Source organism: Ciconia boyciana, chromosome 3 (genome assembly GCF_034638445.1).
Source record: "Ciconia boyciana chromosome 3, ASM3463844v1, whole genome shotgun sequence".
In the NCBI taxonomy this organism is placed as follows: domain Eukaryota; kingdom Metazoa; phylum Chordata; class Aves; order Ciconiiformes; family Ciconiidae; genus Ciconia; species Ciconia boyciana.
In genome coordinates, this window is record NC_132936.1 from 85,350,399 (window position 1) to 85,372,412 (window position 22,014).

At 38.9% G+C, this 22,014-nt stretch overlaps 1 protein-coding gene across 1 annotated transcript in view; it reads right to left on the bottom strand.

Moving 5' to 3' along the window:
* Positions 1–533: 533 nt before the first annotated feature.
* Positions 534–22,014, bottom strand: part of HEATR1 (HEAT repeat containing 1) — a 40,813-nt gene continuing 19,332 nt past the window's right edge. Inside the window, exons 21-45 of the mRNA XM_072856429.1 lie at positions 21,776–21,948; positions 21,267–21,434; positions 20,172–20,414; positions 19,283–19,414; positions 18,770–18,876; positions 17,526–17,669; positions 16,629–16,747; positions 16,239–16,360; positions 14,624–14,752; positions 12,745–12,975; positions 11,929–12,055; positions 10,650–10,816; positions 9,350–9,396; positions 8,353–8,476; positions 7,349–7,489; positions 6,844–7,133; positions 5,913–6,063; positions 5,228–5,386; positions 4,339–4,473; positions 3,975–4,079; positions 3,713–3,881; positions 2,811–2,965; positions 2,284–2,442; positions 1,495–1,603; positions 534–1,075 (exon numbers count right to left, since the gene is read on the bottom strand). Coding sequence (XP_072712530.1) covers positions 987–1,075; positions 1,495–1,603; positions 2,284–2,442; positions 2,811–2,965; positions 3,713–3,881; positions 3,975–4,079; positions 4,339–4,473; positions 5,228–5,386; positions 5,913–6,063; positions 6,844–7,133; positions 7,349–7,489; positions 8,353–8,476; positions 9,350–9,396; positions 10,650–10,816; positions 11,929–12,055; positions 12,745–12,975; positions 14,624–14,752; positions 16,239–16,360; positions 16,629–16,747; positions 17,526–17,669; positions 18,770–18,876; positions 19,283–19,414; positions 20,172–20,414; positions 21,267–21,434; positions 21,776–21,948 — 3,695 coding nt within the window. The 3' untranslated portion in view covers positions 534–986. The remainder of the gene's footprint in view (positions 1,076–1,494; positions 1,604–2,283; positions 2,443–2,810; positions 2,966–3,712; positions 3,882–3,974; positions 4,080–4,338; positions 4,474–5,227; positions 5,387–5,912; positions 6,064–6,843; positions 7,134–7,348; positions 7,490–8,352; positions 8,477–9,349; positions 9,397–10,649; positions 10,817–11,928; positions 12,056–12,744; positions 12,976–14,623; positions 14,753–16,238; positions 16,361–16,628; positions 16,748–17,525; positions 17,670–18,769; positions 18,877–19,282; positions 19,415–20,171; positions 20,415–21,266; positions 21,435–21,775; positions 21,949–22,014) is intronic.

Here is a 22,014-nt window from a genome sequence, read left to right on the forward strand (position 1 = left end):
TTGGCCGCAGGATAAACTTAGCTGGCTGATTGTAACAGAGGAGCTGGTAGGTGGCTCCCACATGGTAGTGGCAATTACACCACTTGTGTGTCCTTGCCTTTATCTAAGAATTCAGCAGGAAGCTCTCATCTGAAATCCTTTTTGTTTGACAGCAGACATGATTAATAGTTGTTTTCTTTTAAGAAGATCCTATAAGAGCACAAATGAACACGATGGGGTAACCGTTCCACAGATGGGATCTGTATGGCATGCTGCACCCTGAACAGAGGCCCATTCCCAGTGTCCAAGGGGATGTTAGATATCCTCTTTATAGCGTTAGTTCTAAGCAGTTGCATTTTAAACCGTACTTTACAGAGTCTGAGTGCCTTTCTTACTAGCAGTGCAATGAACCAGTACCTCCTGGTGCAAAACAGGTGGTGAGTTTTTGGTAAATTCATTAACATAGCAAGCAATTTATTCTTGATCTTAAGGTGAATAAGACACTAATCAGTAGCAGTCTTTAAAGACTAAAAAAGCAGCTTTAGCTCCTATATAAATCTTAGTTTCTTGTAACTTCCTTTCCAGTATCTTCCGTGGGTTTACTTTTAACTTCCCTAAAAATGACAGAAAAGCAGATTCTTAGGATTGCAGTGCGTGGGTCCAGTGAGTACCATGCTTACGTTGTAGCATGACAGCCCCTCCCCAGGGACAGTCACTGCATACCCAAAGCACAATGGAATTCAGTGAGTCTCACATGTCACTCTGTGCCCAGCTATCAGAATATGCTTATAGCTTGCTCCAGTTTCCCACTGTTAAGAAAAGAGCAGTTAAGGAAAAGTCATACGAAAAGGCCCCAGGCCATCCAGAAATTATAAAGCCAGATTCTTACAATATTTTATTAAAAAGTTAAGATCTTAGCTCTGATAAAAATTAGTATGATAGTTTGCCTGTAACACTTGCATGTGTGGAGCTAATTCAGACAAAATCTGAAAACAAAGGGGATAAACCTAGAAGTAGCTTTGGAGTGGTTCTCCCAAAATGACTTCCAGTTGTTGAATTGTCTTCTGACACTGCTGTTCAACTTCTTCACATTCATCTAGAAAAAGAAATAAAGCAGGAATTAAGTAGAATAGTGATTACAAAGCTACCCTAAGGAAGGCTTCATCACTCGTCAAGGCTAGAACTGTCCTCAAACACCAGGTATGAAATAATTATTCAAAAATATTTTGGCACTGATGCAGGACTTATTTAGGCAAATTATTTCTACTGTAACACTGATCTAAAACATGCAGCTGGGGAGATGTGCACAGGAACTACCATAATTTAACTGAACTTCAGGAGTGTGTTGGATACCATTGTGGTTTGCATCCCGCACAGTTTAAGCTACCATATACCAATTCGTAAGATTTATAGCAATTATAGCATCCTGTCTGAATCTTGGAAATAAGTGGCCCTTATTCTTTTTTGGTCATGGGCCAGTTGTCTGCCTTCACTAATGCCACTTTAGAACATTACCTTCCATGAGCTCAGCTAAGAATGGAATAGATTCTGGTAGCAGGACCAGGTAGTTCTCCTTCAGTTTTTGTGCAACTTCTACCAAAGCAAGCAGAGCAGCAAATCGGACCTAAAACGAAACAATAATCTTTGTAAGGAAACAAATGTTACAGTATAGTTCCCTGTTTTCTCCCCCCCTTCTTTCCATATAAGTTTGTAAACTAGCTTTCCTTACTGAAGGGAACTAGTTTTAAGCTAATTTAAATCTCAACATCTGGGTTAAGATAATGCCAAAGGAAAAATAGGTTGCAAGAAACAGGTATGTTGCAGGAAGTTATTTGATACAACAGTCTTTAACTTCCTGTACGATGCCACTCTGTTCCACTGTATCAGAAGGACTTAGCTCAGTACAATGACAAACCAAGTACTCCCCCTGAATACATATAACCTGTCAAATAGCAGAGTCTTGACAAAACTCTATATAATAAACAGGTCTGAAGGTTGATAAATAACTGTCCTCCAGTTCCCCCTCTAAAGTGCCCCTGTCTTCATACATGAACAGGTTAGCTCTTATTCTAACAGCTACCAAATCTTTAAAAAACCCAAACCACACAGTATGGAAGACATCCACACGTGGTATGTTGACTGCTTACAGTAAGAGCAGAAGGCCATGTTGTATACATCTCTCTAGAACTTGGGAGTAGCATAGCACAATATATGAGTTGGCTAATCCACTTCTGGTTTTTAGGAAAGTGTTCCCATTTTCTAATGCAACAAAGAAAACGAATTCAAATTCTGATAGCTCCCAACCTTAGGAGAGGTGTGCCTCATTTTCAGCAGGATGTGGTAGTTCAGTGGTTTCCAAAGAGAATCGTCTGCCATTGCCACTGAAAACTGAGCTATGCAGGGTATCAGGTGTGCAGTCACTCTTTCCTGGAACTTCTCATCTCCTCCAAGCATATTTTCTAGCTGTGGAAGTAAAAAGCTTGTCAAACAGATCCAGGCTCATAAACCCAGCCAAAAGCACTTCTAGCTTTGGCTTTCAGGTACTCAAGAGTTATGTCAAAGAGCATCGGTGGGAGTGCACTCATCTGCAAGAACTCAACAACATGCATGAGCCCTACGGAATGAAGATGTTTAGAAAGAGGATAAAAAATTAGTAATTCAGAGCCTTAGGCAAAGCAGTTAATACTGTCTGTAGCCCAAACGCAAAGAATTAATTCCTCCCTTTTTGTGAAGGGAGAGGATTGAGGCCTGATAGTTAAAAAAAAAAAATCTTTCAGATGGGCGGGGGGGGAAAATGAGCTATGAATTGGTTTTTTTGTGTTTGTCAATACCTGATCGACCAGAGGCATCATCAAGGTTTCTGCTCTTTCCTTACTCAGGAACTTCTGGGTGTCAAACAGGAAGAGCTTGTGCAGACAGTCCATGGTGAACTGCAACAGTAGACAGCTCTTTTCTGTGCTATTCTCAGAGTCAAAGAAAGCTTCATCTACACATCAGTCAAGGAGAAGAAAAAAAAAATCATCAAAAAAAATGAAAATACAAAACTTCCTCACAAGACAGAAACATTGTTAGTTTGTGAACAGAGCTAAAGGATGTACTACATAGCAATTATGTACTCATCACTCAGAACAGTAAAGTGGATGCAATATGTTATCTGGCTTTTAGCTAATGCCCTAGCAGGTCTGACACTGCTGTTCACAGTCAGCTGGGGATAAAAGAATAGCCACAGGCTATAGGAAAAGTGCTTGGCCATACCTGTGAATATGGAGAATTTCTTTAGGCCACTACAAATGGGATGGGCAAATAGTTTCCCATACAAAAATGTAATATCTATTTTTGCCAAGAAAGCAGAGGAGTCTGAAAACACCACGTAGCATATAAGAGAAGTCAATGAATGAAAAAAAAAAAAAAAGAAAAAAACCCAAACAGAAACAAGTCACCCTCTTTCCACACAATTTCATTCTCATGGAACTCACTAGGACTGACATTGAAAATTTTCATGTGGTCTCAACTTTGTACTGGCAGCCCAGAGCCCATGGATGAAAAATGTCCTTTGGTTCCATCAGAATAAGAAAGATGCCTTATTTATGAAAGAAAGAAGAGAGAGAGAAATGAGAGGTATGTGCTGTGAAGTAAATCCTGTAAGACTAAACTTTCAGCAATTATAATTACCCTCTTTCAGCAATTAGTTAGCCTGCCAATGCCTCTCTGTAGTTAGTAACTGAAAACTTACCAGTTTTCGAAATGTTGACCTGGTTCAGGGTCTCAGCAAATGGCTTCACTAAATGACCAGCAAACAGGGTGAAGAGACCCTTGAGCTTGTCTGCTATGCAATCTGCTATTCGGTGGAATGTCAGCAGTCTGTCTTTTAGGGTAGACTCTGTTTTGGACCAGTCAAAGAGCTGAAAGTGAAAGACAGATTAGCTCTTTCCTGTGCCTGTGCACTGGAAAATACAAATATGCTGATGCAGATGAATTATATTTAAACTTCTTACCTTGAAGAAAAGGGGTCTGAAAGAAGCCTCGGAAAGTTTCATAACCATACTTATTAGGCAATCAATAATGTAAGCCTCTGTCTTACCAACTTCCTCCAAATCATCCTAGAAAAATTAGAAAACATAATTACAAGTTTGAAATGTAAGAATTTGAGCTTCCAAAGCACGTTCTAATTTTGTCTGTTTCAGACTAAATACCTAACCATAATGTTTTCTACCCCAAGGACAATTCCACAACAGAATATTTGATACCCAGAATTTCAAAGCACACATGCAATGGAAGCTACTAATATTTTTTAAAACAACAGAGAGAATTAGCATGTAGAGGTTGAGCTGCTGCTGTTCATCCCCCTAAACAAGCCACCTGGGCATGCTCTGTTCGGAATTCCAGGGCTTTCATGAAAAATGCCGTCAGCTCAGACTGATGGGAGATCAGGTGCTCCTTCTCCATACCAACAATGTGCTCCTTCAAAATGTTCATAAGGGGACCCAGGCAGTTCTGCCAAAACAAAAGCAAAGCAATGCAAAGGCAGCTGTGATACCGACAGTAACCAAGAAACATAACAAGGGAACTGAATATTTGCACTTCACGCATTTACTCATTAAAATACTATCAATAAAATAAACAAACTTTTTCCTGTACTTTTTGGGAGCTTAAGTTAGTAGGATTCCTGAAAAGAGTTTGGTCTCCCCTCTCCAATACTGGAGATACCAGTTAAGTCTGAAAGGTTTGCATCTATGAGACAACAGCAAAGCACAGATGAAAATTATGACTCGGCTCGTGTTCCTAGCAGATAAATCAAGGCCTTTATGAATGGGATGATCTCTTAAGCATTCATCATCTAACATGCTAAGGACATTAAACTGGTGCATTTCTCCCAGGTCTAACTTTCCTGAATCACCACTGCGGTACAAAAGAAAACAGAGATAATATAAAGACTGTGCTAGGTTTTGGCTGGGATGGAGTTAATTTTCTTCATAGCAGCTCATACAGTGCTGCGTTTTAGATTTGTGACCAAAACGATACTGATAACACATCGGTGTTTTAGCTATTGCTGAACAGCGCTTGCACAGTGTTAAGACTTTCTTTGTTTCCCACGCTGCTGCCCCAGTTGAGTAGGCCGGTGGTGGGCAAAAGGTTGGGAGGGGACACAGCCGGGACAGTTGAACCAAATTTTGCACTGCCTGTTTGTTTTTTTTTTTTTCTTTCTTTCTTTTTAATCACAATTCAAAAGAATGAAAAAAATCCTCACCTTCCGGGTATTTGCCACTTCACTGTAACACTTCGTAACTGCAGGCAAGAGTATTCGGGGAGCAAGCCTTGTAGCTAGGATAGTTTTCAATGATGTTACGCGTAAGCTTATCTGGGAAGAAGGACCAAACTCGACCGCAATCTTTTCCAAGCGGACAACCTATCAGGAAATCCAACAGAAGTTAAGCATACTTAAAACAACTCAAAAACTTATTTTACAGTACCCATCTGTTGCATGTGTCAGACGGGAATTTTGCTGTTTGCACCACCTGGAGCACCTTACATTAGGACGCCTGTGTACAGAGCTTTGCTGTCTTCAGAAGACAAACACTGAAAAAATGTGCATGTCAGCAGCAGGGGGTCAGAATTACCCTACTAGAGCTGTTAAGATACACACATTTGATGAGATCATGGATATTACAGAATGATCCTTCAGAATTCATCTCCCTTTCCAAAGAGTCAAACTACAACCTATCAGAGGGAGGAGTAGGAGCCACTCTTACATTCTGTATCTTAGTTATCTGCATAAGAAGGCAAGTAGAAGAGTAATAAGCTATGACCTTCCACATCGTTGGCACACGGTCCTACTTCAGTTTCAGAGAGAAAAAAGTAATCTCTGTAGTTTCTTCTAGGAACTGGGCAGATCTTGTCCCCCTTTACAAATCTGTAGAAGTCAGATGGCTCACCTGCAGCAAGCAATCCAAAAGATAAGGACTAAGGAAGTGTGGTAATGTTTCTGCAACCTTCAGCAGAGCAGTGACAGCACTCAGCAAGTAAATCTCATTGGAGACCAGCTCCTTCTTATTTTTTAAAGTTTTCAACAGTGCCGGCATCAGCCTGTGAATAACCAAGCATAAATAGAGAAAGGTGAAACCACTGACCATTTGGAGGCACATTTCCAAGCACATAAATCCATCTGTTAAGCCTGCAGGGACAATTTTCACATGCATATTTGAGAAAACTCAGTATTCTGGGCTCTTCTGCTATATTTCATTTTTTCAAAGCTAATGAAAGATATTAGGTTTAGAATACAGAATCATAGAATGGCTTGGGTCAGAAGGGATCTTTAAAGATCATCTAGTCCAGCCCCCCTGCCATAGGCAGGGACATCTTTCACTAGATCAGGTTGCTCAAAGCCCCATCTTTAGTTTAAAGATTTATGACAATAAGAAACTTCTATTTGTAAGGAGCTAAAACAGTCTTAAAAGCAACAAGTTAGATGCCTGAATTCTTCTTGAATAGGGAGAATAAAATAATGTAACATGCTGGGTTTCCAACTGTACTGGTTCTCATGTTTTTAAATGCAATCTGTTTTACAGTAAAAATACAGAATATGGTCTGACTTTTCTAAAGCCATATAGATTGCCTCTCTGTTCACAGTAGCAGACTCCATAAGGAACTCCACTGATTATAGAACTCTTACAGTTTCCCCACTAGCTTCTTAGTTCTATGACCAGGAAGCACTTTCAAGCACTATGAATACCTTTATTCTTATCTACACAAAACACACACATGGGCAGACTGCCACTGGGCCTTCATCAGCATTCCTTCAGTAATGCATTTTAGTATAACTAATTCCTGCTGCAGTTGGTTGTGTTAAAAAGAACCCAACAGTACCTTGGAAGCTGAGGTATTGCTTGGGCTTTCAGTGTACAGGTGACCTCAGCTATACAGAGCAAAGCACTTCCCATCACATTCTTTTCCTCCTTCTCTGAAGAAATTAGATCAATGGCAGTTTTCAGAACAGGTACAAATGGCACTGGATTTTCTGTGCCAAAACCTTTGCAGAGTAGCTTGAGGCTGAACAAAGCAGTCTGCCTGTTGATGGCTTGCTCCTCCTCTTCCTCCTTTCTTTTACACTGCACAATAGCAATGAGCTCAGGAACTAGCTCTAAGAGCTGCAGGATCTAAGAGGACAAGAGAACACACACGTTAGACTTACAATTAGAAACTCAGAACCTGCAAGGTAACTATGGGCAGGTAGCCTACGTCTCACTAGTCAAGAGCTGCCTGCCGGACTTGGCACTGGTATTTGACATCTTTACATAGAGCAACCACTTCTACATCAATCTCTCTCTGGGTACTTCTGCTAAAGGAACTGAGTTTAACCACTGCGCCTCACCTGGCTCTTCTGCCACCTTGTGCGCTGCTGCACCTTATTGTTCAAAAGGTCCATTGCCTTACGTCTCACAGATGGGAGCTGATTCATCATTAGTCCCCTAATTACAGGGATGAAGGTTTCTGTTGGCAATAAGGCATTGACCTACAAGAAAACACAAACAAAACAATAATACCATAAACGCTCTTCCATGCACTGTGACATAGTAGCCTCCAAATAAGACAGGCAAACTGTCTTCAACTTCCCACATGGCTTTCAGGATCAAAGAAGAGAGGACAGGGTAGCAACGCTGTATCTGAGGCAAGCAAAAGAACAAAGCAGGTTCCAGTTACAGTACTTAATGTATGTTCACTGGCTGCTAACCAGCCATTATCTACTAGCTCTGAGATTTCCTCAGCAATTCCTTTTGTCTACACTGGTGAGCCATCCCTCCTTACCCTAAAATAGTTCTGGTAGTGCACTGTGCACATACATCACGAAAACTGGAATATGCTTCACAGGCAAAAAAAGAAAAATCCAAGCTGTGAAAAGACCTGTGCTCCACAGCATGCAACGAGATAGCCAGTCCAATTCTACAAATATACTTCTGATCAGAGAAAGATTAGAAAGAAAAGCACAAGGATTTTTTTTTCTCCATTTAAATTCCACGTAGAAATATACAACCATTCCATTAGCATTAGTTAAACCATTTTATGTGTTAACAGTGAGAAATGCTGCCAAAAGCCATTCCCCTCCACCAGACAGATAGTGAAATGACTGCTTCCAGCCAGTACAATACTAACTAGAGGAAATAAGCATTCCTGATTTTTTTTCCTGGTTGCTCTGTCTAAGCTGTTAGCTGTAGTTATTAAAGTTGTTAGATGAGTTTAAACAATGATGCACCAGGTTGCAGATCATCCAATAAAGACTGCTACCAATCCAACAAGAAATCCTACAAAGGTTATAATCATATTAATAAGCAAAAGCACAAATGTCCCTCTGCTAACATGATGGCTAATGAGACATACTTTATCCAGCATATCATAGGACTTGTTAAGCAGAACCCTCCAAAATTTCGCTGTTGGCTTGTCCACATTTCCTTCCACTGAAGATGCCACAGTGTTTATATAGCGAAGAACTTCTTCTAATAGCCTAGATGGAAAGGAAGCCTCTTTTAGTAAGTAACAAGGACACTAAAGAAGTCCACTTTATTACTGGAAAGCATGAAATTTCACAAAACAGCAACAATAAAAGAAAATGAAACACCTAATGGAGAGATATCTACATATTAGACAGATCACATCTACATATTAACAAAAAGCTATGGCAATAAGGACAATCATGCACACATTAAAGAAGTCTACCTGGAACCCCCGAATTAGCATCTACATACAACAGTTGTTCTACTTAGGAACTCTACTTTAAAACAAAAACAATCTGGGAGGATATAGATGTTTAAAAATGAGCATTTAAGGAATGCAGCCTTTAAAATAAATCCTACACCCTTCTTCACTTAGAACAAACATAAAAGTTAAGCCTCCGGCAAAAGAAACCCTCAATTTTGCATCATTGGCTGTTATAGCCCAATGACTACAACTGTGATCTGTGCTTACTGGTAATTTTCTTACACCAGTATAGGGGCACCTGTGAATAATGATTTTTTTTCCTACGAATGAAGCAATATGTTTTGCTAAGAATCTGGAATTCTTTTAGAGACTCCATCATCAATAGCATAATAGTTATGGCCAAGTACGTAAATAAGCACTATCAGAAACACAGAAAGAGTGGATACTGGGTAGAGCAATCTTTCAGAAATAAAAAACTCCACATCATATTAAAAAAAAACAAAAAAAAAAAACCAAAACCCACCAAATAACTTGCATATAATAAATACTGCTTGTTGCCAAGGACAACATTAAAAGTATCCTTGGGGAAAAAATATTCTAATGGGACTACACTTAAAAAATATTCCCAGGTTGCAGTAAAAGCTAGAAATAGGAGGAGTGGAGCAGATGTAAAGCGTACCTCTGTTCCAACTTCTGCAGCTCTTCTGTTTCTTCACATTCAACTATCTGGTTTAAAAAGGAAGAATGAAAATGCTAAGTGTGAAACTTACATCCCCTCATTAAGTTAATATCCCAGTATAAGCAAATTTGTTTGTTCTGAATGAAATGTCCACTAACATGGTAATTATGAGTTCCCCACATTTGCACTTAAGCCATCATTCTAGAAGAAAATCTGAGAATCTTAGGCAATGCAGTTATAGTAGCAAATACATTTCATGCTAGTGGATGATGTTCAGTTGAAAAACTGGGAACTACTTCCAGCTAGAGCAGCAGCCTAAAATTTGTAACATTTATTTTGTCTTTTCAGAGTTAATAGTATGAATCCCACACCAGATGTGGAGTTATACAGACTGTGAGTGAAATCCCAGACTCCATAAAGCCAGTGGGAATCTACTGGGACCAGAACTTCACTTTGTTACTGTACTGGTTCAGCTGGGATAGAGTTAATTCCCTTCCTAGTAGCTGCTATAGTGCTGTGTTTTGGATTTAGGATGAGAATAATGTTGATAACACACTGATGTTTTAGTTGTTTCTGAGTAGTGCTTACACTAGTCAAGGCCTTTTCAGCTTCCCATGCTCTGCCAGGTGCACAAGAAGCTGGGAGGGGGCACAGCCAAGAGCGTTGATCCAAAACGGCCAAAGGGCTATTCCATACCGTATGGCGTCATGCTCCGTATAGAAACTGGGGGGAGTTGGCCGGGGGGGAGTGATCACTGCTCAGGGACTGGCTGGGCATCAGCTGGTGGGTGGTGAGCGGTTGCATCATTTGGGGGCTTTTTGTTTGGCCCCCCTCCCCCGGTTTTGTTCCTCTCTCTCTCATTATCTTCCTTTTCATTACATTATTATTATGATTATTATTATATTTTATCCCAATTATTAAACTGTTCTTATCTCAGCCCACAAGTTTTCTTACTTGTGCTGTTTCGATTCTCTCCCCCATCCCATCCCACTGTGAGGGGGGAGGGTGAGCGAGCAGCTGCATGGTGCTTAGCTGCTGACTGGGGTTAAACCACAACAGTTACCTATTCATCAGTCACACAAATGGAGTCTGTCTGGAAGAGCCTTATTAAAAAATAATTAACATTACTGAGAGGTTTCAAAACCGTGTCAATAAAGGTGTCAGCAAGATACACTGGGCAGTGTATTCTTTCATCCCCTTTGAATATAAAGCCATACTAAAAAGCAAATTAAACCTCACCTATTACAGTATAGCACAATTACTTAATGTGATCCATTTAAAAGCAATCTGCCATTATTACCTTTTTCACAAAACTCTGAGAGGATAAAAGTTGTGACATGAAGGAGACTGACAAGAATTTGAAATGCCGAAGTTGTTTGTCTGAGTGAGACTCCACATTAAAGAGCTGCCCATCCTGATTTTTTAGCTTTGTCTTGCATGTTCTTGACTTTTTTGGCCCAGGATCATCTGTTGAAAACATTCACAAAACAAATTTGCAGCCAAGAGAAAAAGACATTTGATTTCTGATTACAGAAACGAAGTGAAATTACAGTCAGATGCCTATCAAGGATAGTCATTCTGCAGTATCCAAAATCACGTCAAAGTTCCAAAAAAGATGCTCTGAAATACCACAGGAGAGAAATTTTTCATTTCAACAGCTTCAAAAGTAGTAGTGCCATTTCACTGCCATTCCATCTGATCATTTTCATGTGAAGAATCTTCTTTTTTCTTGGTGCTTAAGCTATGGTACACTGGCTACAAACATGAGAGACTTTTGAGGCAGGACCACATACACTGTGTGTCACATATTTGGAAAAACTGCTTTCAGTGTCATTACCTGGTCCTTCCTGGCTGAGAAAATGTATTGAACCAACAAATATGGCAAGTCCTAACTTAAAAAGAAACAAACAACCCTCACCCACCTTCCCAATGCTCTTTGAAATAACGGACTGGAAAAGTATTAAAACATATTGTTTAATTATTGCTCCACTATATTGTAGTAGAAAGAAATGAAACCTTAAAAAAAACCCAGAAATGACTGGTAGTCCCTGTGATCTTGTCTGCTGTGAATAATAGCTTTTTATTTCAACTAAATGATTTACTGTACGTTCTAAATGAGGACTACTGTTTGATTCTAAGTGCTCAAATTAGTCTATCATTAAAAGGATTTTTAAAAAAGAGTAATCACATATCTTAGCCATTTTATTAAAAAAAAAAAGTCATTAGAGTAATTCTGTATCCCTTAGTCTTCTGTGTAGAGGAGTAATAGAATCATAGAATAGTTTGGGTTGAAAGGGACCTTTAAAGGACATCCAGTCCAACCCCCTGCTATCAGCAGGGACATCTTCAACTAGGTCAGGTTGCTCAGAGCCCCTTCCAACCTGACCTTGAGTATTTCCAGGGATGGGGCATCCACCACCTCTCTGGGCAACCCGCTCCAGTGTTTCACCACCCTCATCGTAAAAAATTTCTTCCTTCTATCTAGTCTAAATCTACCCTCTTTTAGTTTAAAACCATTACCCCTTGTCCCTTGTAATAGGAAGATTTACATGTGTTTGCTGGCTCTATTTTGTGGTTACCTTCTTTGTTCTCTGGCAGCTCTGTCAAGTACTGGATTATTTTCATCATGCTCTGGAACTGAGAACGTACATTAAATTCGCAACAGATGGAAATCCAAAATTCAGTGTCTGTTTCCAGAACAGCATCCTGTTTATGGTTTAGAAATAATTAAAAAAAAATAAATCAAGAATTAAAAAAAAATATATTGCTAATAATGATAAAAAGACTCAAAACCTCCTCAGTTTGTGAAAATGCTATGGTGAGCTGGATACTGCCAGGATTAACACCAAGGGTAACAACAGCAAGCTCTTGGAGACAACATAGTTCCAGAGGGTGTAGAAAGAGATTAAATTGCTACAGCAAAGACTGTATCTTCTCACCAATGTTCATTTAATAGTTCTTTTAGTTTTCCCAATAAACTATGCTTTCACCTAATCCGAGGGCCTGCCTACACAAAAACATAATAGGGTTTTTATCTTGGTCTGTACAGGAAGACCAGTATCACATTTCACAAACACAGTTAAAGAAAAAAAAACAAATTTAAAAATATTGAAGCACTTCATAATTAGATTATCAGCTCTTCAGGTCAAGGATTGCTGTACAATATGATCTGATTTATTGTTCAGGCTCCAGGACAAAACAATGTTGTATCTGCAACACAAATCGTAGTCAACATCACATCACCATCAGGTTCTGCTATAGCACAAGCTCAGAGCTCACTACTTATTTTAGCATAACCTAGGGGCTTATCTTGCACCATCTTAAAGGCAAGACCATGAACAGAAAGGGGGAGATCAGTCTCTTGAGGAAAAAGTTAACCCCACTAGTCTTCTAACCTTGTCTGTGCTTGATGTCGCAGTCACCGTTTTGGTCACATACTGCTCAAACAGCAGCACCAGGAGAACCCAGAGGAACTTGTCTCCTCCGACCGTAGTGATCAGCTGGGCCAGGATTGGCAGGCGTCGGTGCTCTGGCACATGGGGCAAGGCATCCACAAACACACGAATGATCTTTATCACCACCTCTTCCACACTTCCCGAGGACTCTGACAAATCACTGTCTTCAGCCTATGTACAAATGGGTACAGCAGTTCAAACAGATTATTGCAGACAGGTACAAGTTCGTTCTTGTAAATTCAGAAAATGAGAGAAAGCACTACATGCCTGATAACAGCATTACCAAAAGCATAATCTCAAGGAAAATCTAAGTGCTCCAAAAAAACCAGTTTTCAGTCACACAGTTCTTTCTCAGTGTTTAAGGAAGATGCCTCAAATAAAAGAAAAAAAAAAAAAGAGGGGGGGAAAGAAAGGGGGGGGGAAGAGGGGGGGAAGAGGGGGTGAAAAAGAGGGGGTGAAAAAGAGGGGGGTAAAGAGGGGGGGAAAAGAGGGGGGGGAAAAGAGGGGGGAAAGAGGGGGGGAAAAGAGGGGGGAAAAGAGGGGGGGAAAAGAGGGGGGAAAGAGGGGGGGAAAAGAGGGGGGGGAAAAGAGGGGGGAAAAGAGGGGGGGAAGAGGGGGGGAAAGAGGGGGGAAAAGAGGGGGGGAAAGAGGGGGGGAAAAGAGGGGGGAAAGAGGGGGGGAAAAGAGGGGGGGAAAGAGGGGGGGAAAGAGGGGGGGAAAAAGAGGGGGGGGGAAAAAGAGGGGGGGGAAAAAGAGAAAAAAAAAAGTTACTCGGCATCAGCTGAAACAAGCAGGACCTTTTCAAGGGAAAGCAATGCCACATCCTTCTGAAAACTTTGCCTGTAAGCCTGATAGTTAGGGTCTTCGATTCAAGGGTCTAGTAAAAATAATACAAGGAGGCTACATGATCTCAGGTAAGTAACATTAGGCTCTCCCCACATGTAATAATTGTGTGTGCCATAAATAATTTGTCACAGAAACTTGTGATGGCTGCTACGTAAGGTTTTAAATAAAAGAATTTAAAAAAAAAGAGAGAGAGAGAGAGCAACTTGATGCCTCTAACAGAGATCTGCAAGAGGATGCAATATGTGCATACATATCATTAAAAAATAAACCAGAAAATCACCAGCCCATTGTTAGAAGAAGAATTTTTTTCTGCCCAATTCATATTTACCTAAGAAATTTATATGGCAGTTTTCATGTTTAAATCTATGAATGACTCTAGAAATAAGATTTATTAGGTGCAAGTGAAATCTGACTGAAGAAAAAGTGTCCCCTTTGAAAAACAATGATGTATTTTTGTTTGGTTTATAACCATTTATCTAAGATGTCCAGCCAAAACCAAGAAAATGCACACAAACACCAGCTGGAAGCATAAAAGCATTTGTCAAATATTTTACCTTTCTACTTCCTTCAGACCACGACTACAATTGATATGACCATGACATATCATTACAGGGCTAATAACCTTCTTATTTCCAATGGATCCTCTACTGAACTGGCCTGGTATTTTTATGATGAAAAACTGGAACTTAAAGTATGTTTCAGGTCCTCTTTAGTTGTGATACTGTTTTGGCTAAACCATTTATAAAGTGCAGGGGCTCATAAGATTAAAAAGCAGTAGTCTGATGAACTCAGAGTTGGTCAGATGAGGAGTAGTCTGTTAACATAGTTATTTTATATAACTTAATATCCATCTAAAAATAATCCTAGAATAGGCTACAACTTATTCTACCACTGATATTCTAAACCATTTACTCAATTAATAATCTTATTGTTCACTTTTTTCTACTCCTTTCCATTAAGTAGACAAATTTACCTGTATAAGAGCAGGAATAACCATCTGCACCGTCTTATTAATTACTTGGAACGTGTAAGTATCATCCAGACGCAAGACATTTGCTCCCATGAATGTAAAAATGGGCATAATGTTATGGAGAACTTTATCCTGGAAAAGACGACAGATGAGATTAGTTTGTTTTTTGAACTGTGCTGCTCTGCATATTATACCTTAAGGCATTTCTTCTTCCCACAAATGCCACTACATTCCTAAAAAAGGAAATGAGAATCATTAGTGCCTTCCAAAATCTCCACTAAAATAATTTTAAATGTATAGTGTCCCTTAAAGCTACCTACTATGTGATTGTTAAGAGTTCTATTACTTAGAAACCAAGATATACTTCTAAGCAAGTAATTAAAGAGTGGAAACAGAATTTAGTCTAATGAAATACCTTGTATTCTTCAACTCAGTGCCATGGTAGTATGACAAGCAAAATCAGCTATGGGAGACTTGCAGAAGCACAAATGTGAGTGTGGCACAGATTCCAGTGATTTTTATACCTTTCCCACCCACTGCTTTTATACCTGTAAAACATCTGCAATATCTACAATCATACAATGGAAACCAACCATACTCATTTTAATTTTTGGCTTTTTGGGGGGCTAGACCGTAATCACAGTAATTAATTTTAAGAGGGCTAGGTTAAAGGTGTCACCTAGCTCAAGAGTTAGTTTCCTAGATTTTTCTGGAACTTAGAGCAAGAAGTTATGGGCACATTTTTCATTCAGTTTTAGTGAACTGAAGGAGTGTTTTAGATTTAAAAAGAGAGATGAGACTCATACAAAGTATTTCCTTGTATTCTGACCTTGAAAATCTTGTAAGAGCCAATATTAATGTAGAATAAAAGCTTGGTTCTATAGCAGGTGATGGCAGTAAGATGGTGACAAAGAAAAACAACCCCAACAATAAAAAAGCCAAATCCTCCACAAATTTGTCAAAAACATTCCAGTTTTGCCTTTTGGGAAAAGCACCTTCTTTCTAAATTCGTGGAGAAAGTACTCTGGTAAAGAGAAAGATGCAAACTGAGTTTGATACATTTGAATACAATTTGCTGCTTTTATAGTTTCAAAGCAAAAGAATCTTACTTAGAAGAGTGAGTGTACAGTCAAATTTCAATCCACAGAAGAAAAGGCCTGTTTCTCGGCCAATTAAAATCAGACCAACCTGTTTTTATCATCAACTACAACTACGTTTCTCAGTGTTGTACAAGATAGGAACTTGTAAGAATACATGTGCTATCGGGCTAGATGTTTCCTCTCTTGTATATAAAAAAACAGGGGAAAGAAGAAACAATGCACGAGATCTTTGACCACAGTGGGAAGGTGAGGCAGGGCTGTTGTCAGACAGCTTCTTCCACTTCTAATTCGCTTCACTGCAAGTCATAAACGCCTAGTGACCAAAGCATGAAGACAGAGGTTTGTTTTCAAGTAAAATGGAATAGAAAGTCCTAAAAGAGCAGGGAACCTGTAAATCTTGCCTCTTGCTCCTTTCAGAAAGTTTTTCCCCATAGAACACCTCTATATGTTCTCCAGTCTTCCCAATTATTTGGAACCTGAAGAGAAGATCCGACACCTAAATTTCAGGTACTACTTACGGGAAACATGCCAGCCACAGCACCAAGGAGAAGCAGTGCATGGTGGTGTGTCTGGGGCATTTTAGAAATCCTGATGCACTGAACTATCACTTCCACGTTGAATTTTTCTTTGTCAAGGATATCTGCAAGTAAAAAAGATTTGCTGATTAACACTTCAGTGGTCAACCATTTACGAATAAACAGTACGCTGAAGCACTGGTTTCAATTTGCAAACCATACCTAAGGGATCTACAAAAAATGATTTAAGAAGGCAAACTTGCATACCCTATAGAGGAACCCATCTCTCCTCAACAATACAGCGTAAACTGAGAGAAGAAAAAAGTTAGAGGCCATTGTTTTAACGCTGTACTGGTGAGAGAAGTACTAAGAAAGGAGTCCGGCAATTTTTACCTGCTGGGATCTTGCTACCATCTGAAGACAATTTCTGACAGATGTTTAGCAGGCAGCTGAGGATTAGCTGCTTTGTATATTCCATATTTTCTTCTTCTGATGCCATAGGTTCCAGACACCTATACATTCAGGAAAAAAGTTAGAGATTGAAAAAGGAGACAGAAAAGTAAGTGACCAAACTGCATATTAAGACACAAATAAGAAACTGCAATCTTCATTCTACAGAAGTTCTAAATTGAGGCTTCTAAAAAGCGTTTGCCAAAAAGTATCTCTTCTTTTTTGTTTTCAAATAGATCAACTGGTCTAATAAAAGACATTTATCAAAGCACTGCCAAGCGTATAAGATGATTACCTGAAATATGATTGCCAGTCTATGTAAAGGCAAGTCATAAGGAAAAAAGATAAATACCCAATCTCTATGTAAACTTCCCTAAGTGCCTGGAGATTGGGCTGGCAGGAAAAGCGATAGTTTTCTTAGGTTGCACTGGATGAAGGCTGTTCCACAATGTTTTGGGAGGAATTTTAAAGCTTAGAGTATTACTGTAATAGGTCTGCAAAAGACACAAGTCCTGTCAATTGTGCCAGTTTTAGCACAGGTGTCATCCTTCTTAGCAATCCCAAGCCCCCCACCTGAGAAACAAAGTCTTCACATAAGAAGCTATGCATCAGGTAAAAATCTTAAATAAAAGCCCATCACATTGGTTAAAGGGCAAAAAAGTTGTAAAAACTTCCCATTCCCCTCATCTGATTTACCTAAAAGAAGTTCAAGTCAAAAAGGCAAGCTAAGCTACAAAACGTCACAACAAAGCAGAGAGAAAGTAGCCCATATTTCAACGCTTTACAGTGTCTGCTGCAGAAGAGAAAGCTCAAGGACTCGTGTTATGGAGGCATGATTACCGGCTCAGCAGGTTAAAAAGCGCAGGTAGCAATGCTTGGGGACGTCTAAGTTTCTTCTTATGCTGCAGTAATTCCAGAATAAGCATAACCCTCTGCCAGCTGAAGTGGTTTGTTTCTGGTGCCAATTCTGCATCTTGAGGCTTTCTAAAAAGATAAGACAAAAAATCAGGATATACATTTGCAAACAAAATAGTACAGTGTTTCAGGGAACAAACACATGCATAAGTAAAAAAAGGGAATTTTTCTTTCACATAGTCATATCCTTTACTGCTTCTCCTGGGAGAGGTGGCAATGTGGGGGCTTTTGATTGAAGCAGCAACACATTTTAAACAATCAACAGAAAATCCAGACCAAACTTGAAAAAACAAACAAGTATAGCATGCCTTCTGTGTATACAAAAATTCTACACAATGAAGCAGACTTCTGTGGAAAAAAAATAAAATCTGTTACCAAATAACTGTCCAAATGCTGATCTGCTTGCCATCCAGGAAACTTGCATCTTCAGAACTACTAGTGTCTAACCGCTGACTAGGCAGGCAATGGGTGTGTGTGCAAGCATGTGTGTTTATAAACTCTGACAGACACAGTTTACAGATGGATCAATCTAATGGGTGATGATCTTTAAAGAAGGTCAAGTGAAGGAAAATAAGAACAGCTATTCTAGGTCAATCCAAGAAAACCAACTCAACATCCTATTTCAACAAGGGCTGACAGCCAACGCTTAAAGAAGAGAGTAAGTACAGTGGACAAAACAGCTCCTTCCTTGTGAGAATGGAGAAGAGAAATGAGATGAAAAGATCTAAAAATTAATGATTATATTAACATTTTAACTGAAAGAAAATACTGGTTTTCAGCCAACTAACAGGAACATTTTGATGAGCATCTGTAGGCTTCAGCCATGTGTATGTAATTTGTCCATACATCTTTATTACTAAACAAATTTAATACCTACAAAAATTAATCTTGTTCAACTGTGACAAGCTAGATTCTATAAGAGCAAATGTCAACATTAAAACTACTGGATTTTTTTTTTTTTTTTTTAAATTTTGACTATAGTTCCATCAGTTCTCAAACAGCAACATGAGCTGGTTTTCTCCTGCCAAAAGTAGCTCAGTGTTATTTTACCGTGCAGGGGAAAAGAAGAAATAGATGCTTATGCTTTCAATGCAAACTATGCAATGCAGTAAAACACGTGGCGTTTTCGAACTGTACAGATACTATTTTTGGGTTTCTAGTTATTTTACCTCTGTTGCTGCATTTTCTGCCTTCTAGTTTGCTGAACAGTGGCCAGACTTTTGGTTTTCTCAGGAGGCTCCAGTTCTCTGACAATCTGCTCAGCACACACTGAAATCTGAAACAAAGAACAACAATGCAAGTACCAATGAACAATGTGTCATATCACATCTACGCCCCCTCCTTTTTTTTTAAAACACATCCCTTTCATGCACATATGGGTATATAATCCACATATTCAAGTCATATCTCAGAAAATGAAAATCAGTGCAGCAGAAAGAAGTGACTTCTGCTGAATTAATTCACATAGTATAGTAAATGACTGATGCATGGCTTTTAAAGAAATACCTTCTAAAAGCAGTCATTTAACAAACTTTTCATGCCATTAACACAATTATATTATGTGACAAAGAGTTTCCGATCCCTTTCATGCTATGAATTATATAAACAACCAGTGTTACTTAATGTAGCAACACAGAACCACCGCACACACATATTTCTGTGTTCTGGAGTTTGCCACTTACCCCTTTAAACACACTGCTAATTGTCTGGGCACAAAGCGGGTTCTTACAGTTTAACAGTAAGTCAAACAATACTTTCAATAGCTTCTGTTGCACCATCCCATCTGACACAGCTGCAAAGAATGGTTTAGTAATCTACAAAAGGGAAACAAGAAAGGATGCAGAGAGCTTTACTGTACGAGGGTAACAAAATCACAAGCTATGGCACTCAGGTATGTTAGATTATGTATGACACACCCAATCACACACACATGTTAGCATGAACATGTATCGTAAAAATATGCATATTAACTATGTATTTGTATATATCCAGGAACCCTTAGATACAAAGCACATACTTCTGAAATATTCATCAGACATACTAATTCCTGAAATTTTTCACACAGCGTGCCTGGTGGGGGGGAACAAATTTGCTGTTGCCAGCCTTTGGTAAGTATACGTTAATACCTGGCTAATAGAAGGCCTGAATTTGTACTCTCCTTCAGATGAGACTTTCTCACCTACTGTATTTTCTTGACAATTTTTCCTCAGAAGAAAACCATGAAGGAAAGCTCCTGCCTGACTGACAAAAACTAAGGACAGTGGAACAGTAGTATCTGCAGGCAATGATACAGGTATGCATCTGCATGCAAATACAATTGTATTTCTATTCTGTACTCGTCAAAATGCAAAAATAAAGCAAGCAGCAATTTCTCCTTCTGGTAAGCTTAAGAGAGAAAGTTTTGCAGCCTGTTTAGATGTTTCAAAGACACTATGGAGACCCTGAAAACTGGCACTAAAAGAAAGACAGGTCAAAAGCTATGGACTCCTTAACACAGAAGGAGTCCTTGTAAATCCACTGCTATTTGCTTTAAGCATAAAAATAAATTAAAGATCTTTCATAAAGCCATACCTGCCCAAGTGCTGTGATCTGAAATGGTGGAATTTCTTCATAGATTTTCTTGGCAGCGTGCAGACTTTTGATAAATAAATCCAGACTCTGCTGATTCTTGCACAAGAGGGTTGCTGAATATTCATTAAACTTTCCAAGGATGAGATGCAGGAGAACAACTTCGTCTTTCAACATTGCCTCAGGTTTCTTAAAGACCTTCTCTAGCAACCGGTCTAGTGCAGGCAAGAGGTGAGAAAGAATCATCTGCAAACAAAGGAAATTTATAACAGAAGTTATTATCCATTCTCATTTTAACAAACTTCCAATAGCACAGGTTCATTTTACTGCAACATCCCCTCTCTGGTAACACACTGCATACAGTATTTTATGCAACAGCTATTCAAGAGGAAAAATACAAGACTTATTGTGAGATTACCACAAGTACACGCTCATCTGCTTTGCTGTTCTCCTTTGCAGGTAGTATTTAATATTTTTAAAGTACAGAAACAAGGCAATTTTTTTCACCAATTTATGATTGCTATGTCCTACAAAACCAAAATGTGAGACAAGAACGCTCATTCTCTATGCAGTTCACAATCCTTTCAAGACACACACAACTGAACAGAGCATAAAAATTCACAATTTAATTCATTTTTTGCATATTGAACTCATGTATTTTCCAGCACTTAGAGAATTCTGAATATACTAGATCAGAGAAGGTCAATACATACAAATAAAATTGATAGTACTACCTAATACATTACAATTCTGTACAGAAAACTCTATATTCACTGATATCTAACCAAGGTAATAAATTTCTTCTGGAAGAATCTTCTTCTGAAACAGTCGTTTTCAGTAACATCAGTAACAACATTCTTTCCTTAAGAACTCCAGTGCAAAATTCTGCAGCCCTTGCATTCCTGGATGGAGCATGCAAATCTTTTTTGTTTCATTAAATCATACTTTGCAGCACTACTGCATATCATCAGAGGTGTCAATGCCTAATAGTCTAACGCATTATGAAGTTATTTAACAGCATTATTACTAAATGAAATTTGATTTCAGCATTTCAATCAAGTGCAGAACCCATAAAACAACTAGAAAGGCAGCACTTACCTCACCGTGGACTTCATGAAGAATTTTCATTACGTTTCTTGCAATATATGATGGGAAAATAGGGTTCTGTACACAATCAACTATGCTTTCCAAAGCTTCCAACAATTTTTTCTTCTGGGATTTCTGTTTTGGTTGTGCCTCAAGCTCCTCAAATAGAGTTTCCATAATCTAGTTCATTAACAAAGTGAAAATTAAGTTATTTCCCTGCAATAAAAATGCCTTAAAACAATGTTCATTCAATGCTTTTGTAATAATGCAATCTAGATAAAAACAATTCTTCATCTGTAAATAAACCACAAGTTAATACCTCTTATTTGACTGATATTCTCAATTCTCTGTATGTAATAAATCACTTGAATGCTTTTATGGTCCTTTAAAAAAAAATAAAAAGATCGGTCTACTACATATACAATGAACTTTCCCAGTTAACTTGATTTCTTTTAGAAAAGATGGGAGCTCCCAGCAGCAGACAAAACTTGTATTAATGTATACCTTAATAACAAAAATACCTGTGTTATGTATGTAGGGTCAGATATGATCTCTTCTGTCTTTTGCTCCAAATGCTGAAGAACAGGATGAAATAGAGACTCCTTTATCCCCCTCAACGAATGGAGGCAGTTGAGAGCAGCCCTTCGAACTTCGCTCACAGGACTACCCAAGTTAATTAGCAAAGATATCACCACTGCCGAAAGAGTGAGGGAAGGAAGGAGGAAAAGACAACAGAATAGAGTGAGTGGTCAGGATTTTA